Raw genomic sequence first — 17,937 nt, 5'->3', positions numbered from 1 at the left:
TTCTTCCCAAATTTTTTTTTTTTTTTTTTTTTTTTTATAATTTTCAAGCCTTAAAATATATCAAACTCTTTTATAGACCTAGTCGTCCATGAAGACATTTTGTCCAATTCTTTTAAAATCATGTGTCTCTTTATTCTGCATCTAATATCCCAGAGCCAGGGCAGATGCTGACTTTCATTCCCATTCAGTCTCTCATCCTGTTAGCTCTAATGAAAGGCAACCAGGTCAGAAAACAACATCCCATAAGTCTAAATGCTCAGGCAGCAGATGTGGTTGTGGAGAGGGTAGCCACTTGTTCCCCCCTAAAAAGGCTTGACTATTGTTCAGTAGAGCAGCCTAGGTTGTTACTATAACAACCACAATACACTCTTACCCTTGCCGGTACTTATAGAAGTACTTATTCTTTAAGCTAAATTAACTAGAAACCAGATAACACTGCAAGAAATATTTCCAAATCTTCATCCTAAAAGGTTTTACGTCTAGACGGAGTGATGTAAGACTTTCCTCCTGTATAATCAGACACTGGTCAATACCTTCATGTCTCACTGCTGTTGTTGTTAGTGGCTGCTGTAAACCTACGTTAAAGAGCCTGAAAACCCTCCAGGTGTCTTTTTGTCCCTGAGCCCCACATGAACCACAGCATTCACCATCAAGTGTCATATGCTGCATGCTTCCTTTGTGTTCAGAGAAGCTGTCTCCTTTAACACCGAAGGGCACCATTCATGGCTTTATGGTAATGTTAATAAAAAGATTTATGGGATGTAGTAAAATACCATAAAGCATTTACACATTTTGGCACACCGTCATCACTTCTCTGCTCCTTCCTTTTGGTAAACATATATAAATATATGCAGTTGAAACTACATATTAACATGCACTGAATGGCTTAGTTTGAATTATCTAAATTATTTCTTTTTGCTAAAAGCCAGAAAACTTAGAGAGAATATTTTATAGTGATTTTTTTTGTAAGTTTATCAAATTGAACAGTTTATGTACTTTTGGTGGTTATTGGGTCTAAAGATATTTTGAACTGCATGTCTTGGGTCATATTTTTAATCTAGCACACATTTCTGTATTAATATATTTCTTTATTTGTACTATGATATTTTCCTCATTATTTTTCATTTGCTGTACGTGAAAATTTATCATAATAAAAATAAAGGCTTCAAACATAATTAATCTATATTAGTGCCACTTAGTGATTTGAGTTACTCAAACAACTAAATGTTTCAATAATATGAATAATAACACATCATTTTTATATTCAGTGGTTTCACCTATTCCTGTATTTTTCTGTGGATTTTTCTCCAAATTATTCAAATAAATTCGCCCATTCGTGGATTTCTTTTGGTGGTAGAGCATATCTAAAATATTCAAAAGAAACTGCAGCTAAAGAAGCTAAAATATTTAGAGACAATGCTAACTGACAAGCTAATGCAGTGTTCTCATATGTGGCTCAAACATTGTCCTAGAGTCATAAAATAAAAAACACAAACACCTTAGGAGGAGGAACCAGTTATTTTCTGGTTGATTTTTAAACAACTAGAAAATAACTTTAATCGGTTACGCCAGTCACATCTGTATGCAAGAAGTTTGTTTTTTTGGGAGGAAGGTTAAATAATGATGATGATAATTATGCAACAAAATAGTTGCATAAATCCAAAAACTAAACATGACTTGTGGGTTTTTAGGTGACAGATTATACAAGTCTGGGTGGAGCTTTAACTTGTGACGTTGCTCTAAAAAGTATTTTACCAATATTATGTTTCAGTGTGTTAAAAATATTTTCTTAACTTTTGTACTAACTTAAATTCAACTCTATTGAATTTCATGCCTTTACAGTCATTTTGTGTCATTTTGTGTGGTGCTCTGTTACACCAGCACCACACACAAACACACACTCTAATTCCCTATAGTGCTTTACAATAAACAAGCAATAAAACATCAAACATACATAAAAGGTTTTTGTTCGCTAAGTCTCACACAAGACTTAGATTAAAGTTGTAAAGCAAACTCCCAACATATTGGGGGCTGTTTTTTAACCCCCAATATGTTATCTAACATATATGTTATTTTATTATTATTATTGTATTCCACTGGCAAACTATAACGACGATAATATGTGATGAATGTGACACAAATGATTAAACGTAAATAATAAAATTAGCATAATGATTTAAATATAGTAATCAGTGGTAGATAGGACACCATTAAAACCTGGGCCAGCCCTGATAAACTCATGTTAGTCTGATTGTTTAATTTTAATCCTGTTTCCATCCTTGATTATAAACTCAGCTGGTTGTTTTCTGATAACAATAATCCATCATCATTTGATGATGATTGTTACAAATGACTACCTTCCTAAAACAATAGCCTACGTAACTTTTAGCCAAAAGTGATTTATTATTACTATTATTATTTTTATTTTTTGCCTAAATCATCTATTGGCACAAAAAAGGTGGTGATTCTTGTAGCAAAAAAAACTTTTGGGAAAAAATGACTTAGGTCATTATTTTAAGAAGGTGCCAGTATATTCTCATGAATTACAAGTTAATTTAGTTGAAATCAAAAGACATTTAATTCTCCAGGTGTTCCTGGAATCTCTGATATATAACAAATGCTCTTACTCACAGATGTTCATAACATGGTTCATGAATCAAACCTTAGCATCTGTTTAGCTTTCACTCACCAACAACAAAACGCCAGAGTTGGCAGTTTGCTGTTGTATAAGTGTTACATTCTCATAAGCTAATTAGAAGTGGGAGAGGAGGCCTGATATCCTGCAGCCCCCTCTGCTCAGCACTTCCCACCCTGTAAATGTTTATGGCCCTGACCCAGATTGCATCTCAGATTTGAGGGATTGGCCCCCTGTTGACTCACAGCTTGATGGGGACTACTGAGCTCTCTCTATCTCTTTGTTTATTGTGTCTCAAATTCTTCCAGTTTGACCTCCGCTGCAACCCCCACCTTAAAAAGAAAAAAAAAAGGTATCTGCTTCTTATCACAGAGGCTTGCAAATTAATAAAAACTGAAACTTTTGCACTAAATGGTCTCTGAAAACACATTCCTTGCTGGGATTTCCTGTCTCTCTAATGTGTGACTTTAACTCTCCAGCTTCGTTATTGCCCAGGACCATCATACGCTTCTTGAGTGCATGGCTGATTACAAGTGAGAGTGAGAAGTAGACACAGTGGGGTTCTCTTCATACAGTGAGTCCTTGTTTCCCCCAACACTCTATTGTTTATTGATGGAGGCAGTTCTCATAGTCATGCAATAACAAAAGCCTGACTATTGGTGTGTTTACCTCTGCACAGGAACTACTGGGCAATTCTCCATTAAATTACAGCCATGTGTGGGCCGGTGATCTCTCCCCTCACCCGCCTGCCACCACACCAGAGACACACACACTCATGCCTGTCACACACTCAGAGTGCAGGAGGGACATTACACTGTTGCCATGGCCATAAACCTAGACCTAAAAAGAAAACAGGACTAATCAGTAACTTTCTTTGTCAGGTCCTTCATCTGCAAGGAAAATGACCAAAAAAAAGAGAAGGAAATGCAACAATGTGACAGCGATTAGCCCCTGAAACTAAATGTGAGGGTTTCATGACCAGAGCAGAAGTTGTTTGTGGAATACTTTGGCACATAAATTCCTCGAGCACCAACCCCCATCCCCACAGCCACTGGTGTGAGACAAATAAGCACCCATCTTGCTATCACAGGCAGAGTCCATTACACTTCCTGCTTCAACCAGGTGTTACGACCATTTCCGGCTGAACTCTTTAAATGCAAATGATTCTGTTAAATTTCATCCCTGGCATAGCTTAAAATTTGTGCTGTGATATTTATGCTCACTGACATTTCTTTGGGACTTTCCAAATTACAGAATTGGGAAAGAGTTGCACTGCAACTCTTTCCCAATTCTGTAATTTGGAAGTTTATTGACATACATATAATGGGATGTCTATATTTTTTTTCTGACCAATTCCTTCACATTTTTAAATTCAGCTTAATTTGTAACATCACTATTAGAAAAAGTCTTAATTGTGTTTGCTTGAACTTTTTAATAATTCAAATTGAGCATATCAAGCTAATCAATGCAGCTTGAAATAGAATAAAAATATTCTTCACTATCCCATCAAAGAAAATTCAGATGTAACATCAGCATCAAGACATGCTGGTTCACACACAGATAAAAAAGTAACAAGATTGTATTAAAACAAACTAAAAACTAAAAACATAATACAATAAAGATAAGAATAGAACATAAAAATATTGCAACGTTGTCAGAAATGGCATAGTCCGATCAAAGGAATGTGTAACTGAGTAGGAACTTTTGTTTTTATTATTTACATAATGTGCGCTGTCCAAACAACATATCAGATGATGGACTTCAAATAAGCCTGATATTCACTTTTACCTCAAGCTGAAAATAGAAGATTTATTTTAATGTTTCCATTGTGTACTTCTGGATTGAAGCTGGTAGGCATACAGTATTTGCCCACTTTTGTTTTTTGTTTTTCTATTTCATTGTGATTAAAAAAACAAAGACAGTTATCACATAAGTAAATACAAACAGCAGTTTGAAACGGTGACTTAATTGATTAGGCCATAGAATCAAGAAATCAGAACCTGTCTGACAACATGAAGTAGGTCAAAAATATTGAAAAAGCAACACATCAGTTTCAACAACTCAATGCTTGTACCAGCTTATCCTGTGGGCTGTGGAGGGGTGAGGGTCTAAAAGATGGGGGGATGGGGAGGCGCATGGACAACTCATCCAGGAGTCCAGGAGGAAGGAGACTAGGCAAACAAAAAAACATCTCAAATTTGCTAAGACAAAAAAGCAGGAGTTTTGAAAAAATATTCCATTCACTGATAAAAACAAACAAAAAAAAGAATGAATGGATGGATAGCAGGTAATGGTCCACAATAACTTTATATGTATGTAAAGCCAGGAAGGCATCCAGAACCTGCATCTTAAACACTACAAACATCAGATTTTTTTTAGTTTGCCTCAAAACAAACAGATTCAAATAAAGTAAAAATGTAAAATCAGAAAAATGCTTCAAAGCTACACCCGAACAGGCAGGACCCACTGTACACTTTTAAAACCTCTTGATTATTCTTTTCCTCTCTGTAAATAATTTGACTTTATCCACAGTATTGAATGCAAGGGGAAAAAAAACTTTCTTCCCATTATGTAAAATTTACACTAATTCTGTACAAACCTAACAATATGCAAGAAATTGTTTTTGCTACAACTCTTCGTACAACGTTTAATGTTATATATTACTTAAAGTCTGTCTGAACTGTTGCTGTATGGTTCAGGGTGCATATATCTAATGAACGATATTGACACAGCAGAAGAACATCTAATACCTTTCACCTTTGACGCCACCGAACAAAAGAACAATATGAATGTTGCTGAAAAGGAGCCTACTGGGAAGGGTGTGTTCTGATCAATAATAAAAACAGTTTGACACTGTCGTAATTGCAGTCAGGTGGCGTACTTGTATTTTCTAGGTAATGTCATGTTTAGAAGATTGAAACCTAAGGGGTGGTGTAGAAAATTACTGTATAATCTTGAAGGTGCAGTCATAGAAATAAGCACATTGATTGCAAACGATCAAAACCTCTGGTGAAATGACAAATATGAATGAAAAAAAAAACAGTCAATTCAAGAAACAAGAAAGGTCAGCTCAGATGTTTCCATTTGTGTTTGTCTATCTTCAGCGCTGCTTACCCTTTGTTCAGGAACAAAGACCAACCATGAAAAAAGCCTTTTCCTTTGTACTTTGTGTAAATATGATGATGTTATTCATGGGTACAATGTGGAATGTCGTGAAGGACTTTTGAAGAATGTGATTGGGGCATAAAATAGTAAAACAAGAAGCACATCAAATAGAAATAGGGTATTTCTGGTGTCATTGGTGTGAAACTTACTTTGCATTAAGCCCATATTTCTGTATTGAAAAGATTTTTTATTGGTCTAATCTTAAATATCATGTGGTCATCAACATAATGGAATAGAAAATCCATTATAATTAAAAGAAATAAAGGCTTAAAACATCAGTTTGTGTGTAAATGATCAATTTAATGAGTTTCAGTTTGTGAATTGAATTACTGAAATAAATGAAGTGTTCAATAATATTCTAATTTATTAATTATAGCTGTCTTCTGTCTTCAACAAACTCTCACTCTGGTTCAGCTGACAATGTTTTTATGTGGAGCAATTTACTAAATTGATCAATCAAATCTTTTTTGGAGGGTATGGCAGATGATTCATTCCTTTTTTTGGTACCTGATATTTTTACAATACAATTAATTTTTTTCTATGAAGACAGAACGCAGAATTTTTTTTTCTGGTTTCATAAACATAGTGCTTTTCCTTTGATTGACATATATTTTAATAGTTGATGTTGGTAGATCTATAGAATAATTTGCACAGCCTATAATTCAGTTTTTCAAGCTATAAAAACAAAAATAGGTGTGATTTTTGTTTTTCAAAATCTGCAGGAGCATCTCACAGCGAGGCTGTGGCTGTAAACGTAACAGACAGTTGAAGTCCAGTAGAAAACCAGAGTTTAGTATAGAAAGCGACTCAGATGGCGATTCTTTAACATGTAGTGATGACATTTTTGACACAACTGAACCAACTTCTAAGGTTCACAGCGAGGGACAAATAATTTATGAGACGAGGAATTCAGAAAAACTCGTATTGAGAAATCAACTGTTGTGAAAAAAAAAAAAAAAAAAAACTATTTCCAAGCACTGTCAGGTGAAATCACTCAGTCAGGTTTATTCATATATTCATATATTGTAGAGAGCTTGTAGGACAATCAATAATAATTTACTGATACACCAACATTTTTTGACTTTTGCCTAATTAACATTTCTTATCTCTCCAACATGTATAAAAAATAAAGGTGAATTGCATTTTTTGTCACCAGAGACTCTAAGTTTTGTCTTAATTAATAAATGTCTTAGAGGGATAAATGTTTCAGCTCTTGACATTTTATAACATGAGAACCTCATCATGTGGATCACATGTTTGATTTTGCATCAGATTGATGCACCTTTATTACATGTCAGGTTAGACTTTGCAGCTTCCTCTGTAGTAACACATCTGTTTCTTACTCAGCAGATTCAAACCTCCATACTGCATTATTACCTCCAAAGTGGCTTATTGTTTATAACTCTTGAATGTTTAAATCTTAGCTTAAAGAACTCATTTGTTAAGATCTATTTAAAGATTTACAAGAGTCAGTGACGTCAAAGAAACAATAAGGATGACTAAAACCAAAACTATTCCCAGAAATCCTGCTTGTTTTGGCATCTGCACTGATTTTCACACTGATGTTAAACTGCTCATCCTTCCTTATGCCTTTCATCTTTTATTGAGTCCTAAAGAGACACATGTTCAATTCCCCAATTCCTCAGCAAGTGCCGGGGTCCTATTGTTCGTCCGCTGAGAGGTCCTGCTCGTAAAGTCAGACACACATGACACACGAGAGAAGGTCCAAATGTCACAGCAAACAAGGAATCAAAAGGATGGGAGTTATTGTTACTGGGTGGCTTTCAAGTAAAACTTTAATTGTTAAAAGAATGACAGCGTCAACAACAAATATATATAAATGTATGTTCTTGACAGGTTAAAAACATCCAAAAAGTGGGTCTGGAAGTCAACCATTTCCAAGTTGATCTCAGGGACAAAGTAAAAAGTTGTAACTTTATTTATTTTTTTTATAGTCATTATATTGAGTTTATTATTATTATTTCATCTGTAATTATCCAATTTCCAAAAGAGGTAGCTGCTCTCACAGCTGACATGCCGTCTGGTTCCCACAACTGCAGCTTTACGACTGTGCACAGTTTGACTTGTTTGGGCTGAACACAGAAGAAACGCTTTATTCAAGTGTAGCTTCTTATTGGGGCAATAAACTGTCTAGACAGCACTCCCCTCTTTTTCACCTTCAGCCAGACCCTCAAAGAACATTTGTTTATCTGAATATATTGGCGTGTCTTTGTCTCCTGTTTATCAGCTGTGGTTCCATGTAACACATGCTTAGGCATTTCAAGTTTTGTAAAAGGCCAATCTCACATATGTGTGAGGTTACCTCAGCTGTACTCACAGAAGTTCATTTCAGGTCATACTCTTGGCCATGATGTTTTACATTCCTCTGAACGGCACATTTCTTTCCAGCTTGGTCAATCCAGCTTTATAATTGTCTTGTGTTTGGATGCAAAATCCAAATATCCAAATCAAACCTCACATACTAAATCCAGAGGCAGTGTCTAATATTCTCCAGTTAATCATAACAACTTAAAAATTTTTAACAGGGATGAACTGACTTATCAGCATGAATTTCCTTGATTTTGGGAGATCGGGAGATCTTATTGTCCAATCTTATCGAAAAATTAACCATTATCTCTTTTTGCTCTGCTGTGAGAGAGGTTTGACTGACAGACTGGCCCACCAGATCATGTCTGCACTTTTGAAGTTAACAATAGTTGCCCCACTGTTGCCAACTCGGCAACTTTCGTGCTATATTTAATGACATTTCAGACAAAAGAAATTGGTAATCAGGCTTTTTAAAGACTGGTGATTGGCAATCAGACAGAAAATTGTAATCATTGCACTCCTAATTTATTATTTTGAAAAGTGTAAAACAACAGGATCCTAACAGTTGCAACAGTAACAGTGCGAATTATAATGAGCCTCCCCTAAATAAACTATTATCTTTGCACAATTCTTTCTGATGTGCATTCTAAAATTGTTTAAAGCCTTCCGGTTGAATGATGTTTTGGAAAATACTGTTCCATAATAGCACTCCCCTTCTCTCCTATTAACCTTTTGCATTTCATTTCGCTTCAGTGAGCCTTCCTGTCTCCACAGTTTTAAAAGCTTGGTGAGAAAATCACAATCCAAAAAAGAAATAAATCCTGTCTGAAAACTAGCATTGAGAAACCAAAAAGATATGACCACCTTTTACTCTGTTTGCACTGAACTCATCAGGATTTTTAGCTTATAGTTCTTGAAATGTGACTGCTGGTAGGTTATCTTGCTTACTGTCCTATGCCTGAGGTGCTACATTAATAATGGCACCCCTCTCTTTGTTGTTTCTCCCTAGTGTTTTGCAGTGAACTTCCTGGAATGCTTTAGGCGCACAAACTGAGCCAACAATGTGGATGTAAAGCAGGGCCAACAGAATTTATCCAACCTCCATTTCTGTAGAACAAAGCAGCATGAAGGCAGCTTAAACTGAATTAACTGGAACAAATATCTCACCAAACACAATCAGAGCTTCAGGGCGCTTCCTTGTTTGTATTTACATATGAATTTCTATATAATCAACGGTAGAAGCACAATAAAATGACAAAGTATAAATGAGTTGCTTATGAGTTCTAATGATTTTAACATACGTACATCTTATAGATAAACATACTGTTTATGTAAATGTAGTTTTGGCACATTTTTTTCATAAACCTTCTTTGACTACATGATTGGAACTAATGCCTTGAGAAACTAGGCATCCTTCACATGCATTTGAAGGACAATGATGAATGCAAATTCTGCCCATTCTTCTTTCCAAATTGCTCAACATCAGTTAGATTAGATGGATGTCATCTGCCATTTGTTTTCAAATCTTGTCACATTCTCATATTGATTAAAGACTGGACTTTAACTGATGATTCTTAGAAATCAATACACACTTTGATCTAAACTATTTCATTTTAGCTCTGGATGAATGTTCTGGGTCATTGTCCTGCTAGAAGGTGAACATCCATCCCTATCTCAAGTATTTTGTTCTCTCTAGCATGTTTTATTTCAGTATTACCGTGGCATGTTGGTGATATATCGTTTAAATTGTGTATTCTTTGTATTTTTACTTCATAGAACTGCTGAATTTCTAATAGGTGGGCTTTTGGTACTAATTTAGTGACTTCTGAGAGCCCTGGATTTCAATTCTGAGTAAATTCCCTCAATACTAATTAGCAGCACAGTTTTTAGATTTTGGCAACTATAACTTTGTGTTAGTCTATCAAATAAAATCCCAGTAAATTAAGCTTTGATGTGTCAATTCTAATATAAAAAGATGAATCCTCTGTATATCTTTGCATTGATAGGAGATGCTTTTTCTCACACTGTAATTATAATTGAAATGTTTGTATTTGAGCAATTTTTTTCATATTTTATTTAATATACATACCATATTATATGTTGTGCATACCCATCATTAGCTGAGTTTAGCATGAGTACTTTATGATGCAACTGTTGTGTCACGTTTCAGTGAGAAACTGCTCCTCGTGTTAAAGCCTTTAACAAGAGGAGCAGCGGCCAGACGAGCGAGCCCCCACAAAATGGGTGGTCATTTTAGTTGAGTTAGGGGAAGGAGCAATGTCCACTTTTTAAGCGCTGTAAGTTGAAGACCATTTAAAATGAAGAGACTCGGCTGATCTGTGTTACAGTAGCCTACATATTTCATGAAGGAGGAAAAACAAGACCCAGAAGTTGGATATTATTAACCCTGCCTCCATCCCTCCGCCCGGCCACTAGCGTGCCTCCCCACGCCCCCTTCGGCCACACCGCTCTGCTCATCAATAGGGAGCGGATTTGAATAATGTGTGAGCGCTTGGACTGGAGCCAATCAGCTGTCGGGGGCCTGCGATAAATCGCAATGCATTATTGATAATAATAATCACGTTGACATGCGCATTTCTACTGGAGGGGGGTTAATTTTTCCAAGGCGAAGAATTTGTAGAAGAAGAGGAGGAAAATTGCCTGCGACTCTTTGCTCCTGATGGTTGCACCATGTCGAGGCGCAAGCAAGCAAAGCCGCAACACATCAACTCTGACGAGCCCAGCTCATTGGGAACTGGTGAGTTTTACACGCTAGATAAGCGGAGGAAACTGGGGCACCAAACTCGCTCCTTTTATGAACGAGTTCCACTGTCTTTTTTTTTTTTTTTCCATGCTCGAAGAGTTGGATTTATTTCTTTAAAAAAAAAAGTACAGAAAGAAAAAAACGTCCTCTCGCACTGTGACCTGTTGCTGGCCCTTTGACTTGGTCGAGGTTGGCCTAAACTTAGCCGCGGTCGTGGGAAGAGTCTCGTTGGAAAATAATTGTGAACACATACAGGCTCACAGGTGTCTCGCGACTTAAAAATGCAGCATTGTAAGTTTTTACTCCTTGAAGCGGCCGACTCAAGTCGCTTGCTTGTAACTTTTTGTGTAGCTCAGAGCAACTGGCTCTCATTTAAGTTAAAATTGTAACATTAATTTGAGTCAGATTAGTGTGCTTGTGAAAAATTAATCCTCTTATTTTTCGTTCGTTTTATGTTTTTTATCCATCCAGTTAGATTGCAAATTCGGACTTTTTTAAAGAATATTTACAGTTTTAGTAATCTAAAAATCTCATTGATTTCTTTTTTTAAGGGGGTTACTGCGCAGTTTCGCTCTTCCTCGTTGCTTTTAACAGTTGCCAACAGTTGTGGTTTTGTAAGCTTATTATTCAGTTGTAGTCATGCATTTTACACAATTATTGAATTTTACTTGCTTCCAAATATGTTTCATGCCCATATTTCAGACAAAGGTATCTAAAAACTGTATGAAATGTGACTCTGGTGTAAGCTGACCTATAGGCAATAAATCCCCCAGTTTAATGCATGACTGTTTCCTTTAGTACATATGCGGAGAGGTGGGGGATGGAGCAGCAGTCGCCTTTTTTGTGGAGACTGGGTGGGGGTGCGTTTTTTTTTCCTTCGGTGTTGCCATATGCAAGCTCCGTTGCAATCGCACTTCTTACCTTTTTTAGATTTGTGAAACTGAAGTTAAGATAAGTTGGATAAGATGAGGTTTATTGCAACAGAATGTCGCGTTACAGGAAGATTTGTGTTTGCTCCCATTCATTTTGAGTCTGACCTCGTGTCAGATCCCAGTAAAGGTGATCAGAAACAGGTCATGCGCCGTCAACTGCTGAACTGCTGCTTCTTTCTCGTAAATGTGGCTTATAATAGATAAATATTCGTTTCATTCAAAGTTTGCCAACCACGCTTGTACATGCTATCAATTCGCAGGTGTTTTCGCCGCTTAAGTTAAGAGCGGTCTAACTGTATAATGTGGGAAACCACACTCACTACTCCCTCTTGGACCAGTTTGGGTTGTTTTTTTTTTCTTCTTTTTTCTTTTTCTTTTTTTTTTTTTTCGTGACACCGCTTCAGTGCCTCCTGGTGAGCAATTAACAAGGCCAAAAGTTCCAGTGGGCAAATTCAAACAGGTGGTTTGCCTTCTTTCTTTGGGAGCATTTGCATTTAACAATGCACCCAGTTGTGAAATGGCCCCTCGGTCAACAGATAAATTAAAATGCACACTTTAAAAAACAATCAGTCTGTCTTTGTGTGTAAAGAAGTAGTTAATGGGGTTGTAAATGCATACTTGCATTGTTGGATACTTATTTTGTAGATAATAAAATAAGTGGTTTTATTTTGTTGGCATTAGAAGTGAGCCCAAACATTTTTTTTTTCTTTATTTAAGCAATTTTAATTTAAAAATTGAAGGGAACTAAGTGAGAAGAATCTCCTGCTTCTTTGTCTTTTAGGCTTTGTTTTATCAAAGGTGGATGATTGCCCTCTGCTGGCCCTGTGGACACTTGGCAAATATGTTTTAACTGCTGTGATGCTATAACATTTTAAGATATTTTGTTGTTTTCTGTAATTATTGCCCATTTTTAAAGATGAAAATTTGTTTAGTTATCAAACAAGGCTATATAAAGTGCATTCATGTAAATCTCATATTCTCTACTTGAAGGTATTCCTCGAGATGATCAAGCCGAAGATGCAGAAAATGATGTAAAAAGGCTAAGGATGGATGAAACCAAAGTCTGCAAAAAGTGTTGTGCAGAATACTTTGATGAAGCAGAGTTTCTCGAGCATGAAAAAAATTGCACTAAAAGTCAGCACGTTGTCATCATGAAAGAGGGAGATTACAATGAGGTGCCTGAGGAATATTCACAAGGGTCTCCTGAAGGCCTGAACAGTGACCATGACGATGGTCAGTCAAGCAGTCATTCCAATGCAGACCAACTTGAACGGGCGGAGGAAGAGTCGAGCATGAATGCAGAGGATTCTGCACAGCAGGATCAAGAAGAGATGTCCAATAGTCCTGAGAGAGCGTTCCAGCCTTCACCTAAAATCCAAGATTCAAATGTCACTCTTCAAACCTTGCCTGATACTAAAGTGGCTGTCTCCCAGCATTCTTCAAATGCACCCCAGGCCTTGCCACAGGATGTCTTTCAAGCTATCCCCATCATCTTGGAGCAGCTAGTGTGCCTTCAGCAACAGCAGTTACAGCAAATCCAGCTCACTGAACAGATTAGAATCCAGGTTGCCATGATGACCCCACAGGGACTGCAGCCATCAGTGAGTACAACAATGGATCCCCTCAAAGCTCTGGGTGCACACTTGTCTCAACAGCTGTCTGCAGCAGCAGCTCTGATAGGCAAAAGGACTGGCAGTCAGAGCCTTACCATGGAGTCAGTAAAGCAAGGTAAACTACCTCTTCCCACTGGAATTCCTAACTCTCTGAGTTCAGGTTTGAGACCATCGGCCTCTAAAACGGACATTTTGAAGTGTGTTCCGGATCTGGGGAGCCGTTTACAACCACTGCTGCCCCAGTCTCCAGGTGTCATGAGTTTCCCTAGTAACTTTAATGGTATCCAATCAGGGATTGACCCTTCTAAAAAGCTGAAAGCAAAGATACTAACCCTCCCATCAGAATCAAAGAATGGGGAATTATTGTTCAAGCACAAGTGTAAATACTGTGGAAAAACCTTTGGCAATGACAGTGCCCTCCAGATTCACCTCCGTTCTCACACTGGAGAGAGGCCTTTCAAGTGTAACATCTGTGGAAACCGCTTTACAACCAAAGGAAACCTCAAAGTGCATTTCCAGAGACATAAAGATAAATATCCTAACATCAGTATGAATCCCCATCCTGTACCAGAGCATCTCGACAGTATTCCCACCAGCAGTGGCATTCCTTTTGGTATGTCTGTGCCCATCGACGAGTCAAATCTGACAGAAACTAAACCTGTCATAAGTCATCCAGCTGCTGCTGGGTTCAATCCACAGCCAATACCAGGATTCAAACCCATGTTTGATGGCTTTGGGAGTGAGCCGTTCTCTCAAAAGCCCTCCCCATCGACGAGTGATAATTCTCCATGCATTTCCACAGTGTTTGGTCGAGACCCGGGACTTGATCCAAATCACAAGGAGGCTAAAGAAATGCTTGGTGCATTCCATCACATGAATGGTGGTGCCCTTCCAGGAGAACCAAGCTCTGGAACAGCAAAACTTCAGCAAATGGTGGATGGGCTGGAAAAGAGGACCAACGATCCCAATGAGTGTGTTATCTGCCACAGGGTGCTCAGCTGTCAGAGCTCTCTCAAAATGCATTACCGCACACACACTGGTGAAAGGCCATACAAGTGCAAGATCTGTGGCCGTGCATTCTCAACAAAGGGTAACCTCAAGGCTCACTATGGAGTGCATAGAGCCAACACTCCACTTAAAATGCAACACTCGTGTCCCATCTGCCAGAAGAAGTTCACAAATGCTGTTGTTCTGCAGCAGCACATTCGTATGCACATGGGTGGGCAGATCCCCAACACTCCAATGCCAGAAAGCCAGTATGAAGCAACAGAAGCAATGGAGCCATCCAAACCAGAACAGAAGTCTATGGACAACAGTGGTGTTGACGCAACCATGGAAGGTCATGAACCAGAGCTTCACTCCCAGAAGCTGACTGACTCCTTAAACTCTCTCCCATCTGCCACTGAAGAGCATCCGCAAAAGCTTGCAGCCCCTTTACCGTTCTCCAGCCTAGATGTTCTGAAGAATCTCACCTCTGCCCTCGTCCTGAAACGACAGAGCAGCACCACTTCAGAAAGTGAGGGAACACCCAAAGGCTCGCCGCCAGTTCAGAAAGAGCAGGAGTATCAGAACGGCCGAAGCCCAGCCATATCCGACTCAGCCGTGTCGTTTCACTCCTCTTCCCCAATGAACATCAGCAAGTCCCCTGAGGCAGCAGGTGATGAATTTACTCGCAGTCTGACCAAACAAGAACCTGATGGACCACAAGATGGAGGCGAGTCAAGTGGAGCCCTTGACCTCACGGCTTCTAGCAGCTTTAATACCAAAGTGATTAAAGAAGAACCCGGTGTCCCATTTACAAATGGGGACTATGGTGAGTTTTAACTATGTTTAAATGTTGGAAGCTGTCAAATAACTGAGCATTGATCTATTTTTTTCTTGTCTTTTGCATTCACAGCTCCCAGCAACATGCCTTTTATGAAGATTCCTCCAAGTTTGGGCAGCCTAGAAATGAAGATTCCACCTGAAAATCCTTTGGGCCCTCATGGATTATTCAGCTCCCAAATGCCTCAGGGAACAGCTGTACCTTCCGCCATCTCCACAGCACCTCGGCGATCCACCAAACAGCACATATGTAACGCATGTGGCAAGAACTTCTCATCGGCCAGTGCTTTGCAGATCCATGAGCGCACGCATACAGGGGAGAAGCCATTTGCTTGCAACATCTGCGGCAGGGCTTTCACCACAAAGGGAAACCTGAAAGTAAGTCTTCAGAGGGTTTTTGGGAATTGCTGAGGTCAATTTTGGGTATCGGCTTTTAACTAGGTCATTTATTCTCTTTTTAAAGGTACATATTGGCACCCACATGTGGAACAATTCATCTCGCCGTGGCCAGCGCCTTTCCCTGGACAATCCCATGGCAATAATGGCAATGGGCTCTGAAGCCAAGATTCTCCCAGATATGTTACAGGCACCCAAAGAGCTGGGTGCGCCACAGATGAGCTTTGACCCGACTATCTGGAACCAGTATGCTGCTGCTGCCTTCACTGGTGGCTTGACCATGAAGACCAATGAAATTTCAGTCATTCAAGGAGGCGGCATCCCGTTGCCTGGGAGCCCTGCCGGGGGGCCACTGATTGGCTCTACCGGAGGCCTCTTGAAGATGGATGGATCTCACTCTGGCTTGCCCGGCGCAATGGCTGAAATAGAAAAGAACAGTTCAGAAAGTGTGCCAAAGTCACAGTTTCCACATTTCATGGAGGAGGGCAAAATTGCAGTTAACTAATTTTTTTGTTTGTTTTTGTTTTTTTAAATCAGCAGGTAATCCCTTTCCACCCCTCTTCAATTTGCAAATGTGTCCCATTATATTTGAAAGAGGTACAATCAATGTTCAGAAAAAAAAAAAAAAACTTTCAGAATTCCATCTGGATTGGCTGAGAGATTTTGTTTTACATTTAATTTAGACTTTCTTTCCCCTCCTGATCTCATTGATTCTCGAGTGTTAAGCTCAACTTGATTTATTACTACTGTAGGATTTTTTTAATTTTATTTTATATGAACACATATGCGGGTATTTTCTCATGTGACTTTTATTTGTTTTGCTGTCTATCCAGAAGTTTGAATGTATGACTTACTTGAAACTTGCTTTAACTCAGACTGTCTCCTTGAGAACTTCTTGAAGGATTATGACTTTTGTAGGAAAAGTTAAAGGACGTGAATTTTAAGGACCCCAGTCTGACCGGACAGGGCATGGTCTCAGTGTTTAGAATTAATACTATGGCTCACTACATGTATCATTTAGGACTACTTTCCCTTCTGTTGTGTGCCATAGGTTTTATGACATTGTGCATTTTTCTAGTGATAATTGTCATTAACTTTTTCTCATTGTGAAGGGCCTTTGATCAGATTGGCTTTCATATAAAAATAAGTCAACGTTCTACAGTTTTATATTGTAGATTATAAATGCATTTTTATTGTATTGGTGCCAAGATACCGATGTTGATTCATATATCCAAGTGCCTGATCTGACCTAAACCTGCATTTTAAGGCACTGTTAGATTGTTACAAATACTCTTAGACTGAAAGAAATGGTGTTTCCCGGTCTAGTGTGGCATACATTTCATAATATTTTCATAATTTACTCAAGTTGGTTTTCACCCACATACTCGGCTCTGAAAGTTACATTGGCACATTTAGTAGGCTGAGCTCAGAAGGCCGTCTTACGCTTAGTGTTGTCATGCCTGCACTTTATTTCAGGTTCTGCTTTTACATTTCACTTCGCTTGTAATTGAATGAAGAGGTGACAAATTGTCATTTTTGTTGACCTTTCTTTCCGCAATGATCCAAACTAATGGTCAAGATTTCCTTATTTCTTCCTTGGTCTTATCAGTTTGTAGCAGAATTTATTTATTTATGATACGAAATGCTTGAGTTTAGGGGTAAGTTTCTACCTCATTTCGATATTACTTGTCCCTCAGTGCCCCTCACACTCAATGCAACATTCTGTATATTTTCTTCCTGTGTATGCTATGGAAATTTTCACTCTCAACCTGCTGAGTTGAACAGTAATGAATGTATCACTGGACACTTTACACAACTCAGCCTGGTCCGAGTACTTTGTAGGCTCCTGCTGTTCATTCCTTTATCGATATGCATTTGCCAAGTTGTGCCTTTCTTTAAGTAAACCATGTCAAACCTGTTCTCAAGTTGCTTCCACAGTTCAAGCAACGTGGAGCCAATTTGATCCTGTTTACAGTGTAAATGTGTGTTTTTCTTTCAGTTTCTTTGAGCTAAATGTTTTCTGATTTTTGAAGAATAAAATCAGGGTGACTTTTTTTGACACTTTTCCTGTTGTCTTTTTTTCCAAAACTAACCAACCTGGTTGGCTACCTGGGTGGTAGCGTTACTTTTCTAGTTTGTGCCATGCAAGCACAAGAACTCAGCTGAGCTTTAGGTTAATTTTTGACTCTAACAATGCCCAACATTCACATAAATCCCTAATTTACATCAATTGACTTTCAGAGGACTCTATAGTGAAATCCTTTCTCCTAATTCTCATTT

The 17,937-nt window shown here is 38.3% G+C and overlaps 1 protein-coding gene across 2 annotated transcripts; it reads left to right on the top strand.

Annotated features, from left to right (window-relative positions):
* Window positions 1–10,679: 10,679 nt before the first annotated feature.
* Window positions 10,680–17,718, top strand: sall4 (spalt-like transcription factor 4). 2 transcript variants are annotated; one of them, XM_015054645.1, is made up of 4 exons: window positions 10,680–10,886; window positions 12,815–15,250; window positions 15,335–15,639; window positions 15,725–17,718. In XM_015054645.1, exons 1-4 carry the CDS (start codon window positions 10,820–10,822, stop codon window positions 16,160–16,162), a joined length of 3,246 nt encoding a protein of 1,081 aa, XP_014910131.1. In that variant the 5' UTR covers window positions 10,680–10,819; the 3' UTR covers window positions 16,163–17,718. The 2 variants fall into 2 exon arrangements, with proteins under 2 accessions (XP_014910131.1, XP_014910132.1); XM_015054646.1 differs by lacking the exon at window positions 10,680–10,886 and adding an exon at window positions 11,078–11,183.
* The last annotated feature ends 219 nt before the right edge of the window (window positions 17,719–17,937 follow it).

This window comes from Poecilia latipinna, unplaced genomic scaffold (genome assembly GCF_001443285.1).
Source record: "Poecilia latipinna isolate Pla-1442-1.1 unplaced genomic scaffold, P_latipinna-1.0 Scaffold1266, whole genome shotgun sequence".
NCBI classification, from domain to species: domain Eukaryota; kingdom Metazoa; phylum Chordata; class Actinopteri; order Cyprinodontiformes; family Poeciliidae; genus Poecilia; species Poecilia latipinna.
This window is presented reverse-complemented; position numbering and strand designations above follow the sequence as displayed.

Excerpts from the sequence above, each read along its gene's own strand:
- sall4 (XM_015054645.1), top strand. The coding sequence starts at position 10,820 with ATGTCGAGGCGCAAGCAAGCAAAGCCGCAACACATCAACTCTGACGAG. Across the intron at positions 10,887-12,814 it reads GCCCAGCTCATTGGGAACTG|GTATTCCTCGAGATGATCAA; the intron begins GTGAGTTTTACA and ends CTCTACTTGAAG. Across the intron at positions 15,640-15,724 it reads CCACAAAGGGAAACCTGAAA|GTACATATTGGCACCCACAT; the intron begins GTAAGTCTTCAG and ends CTCTTTTTAAAG.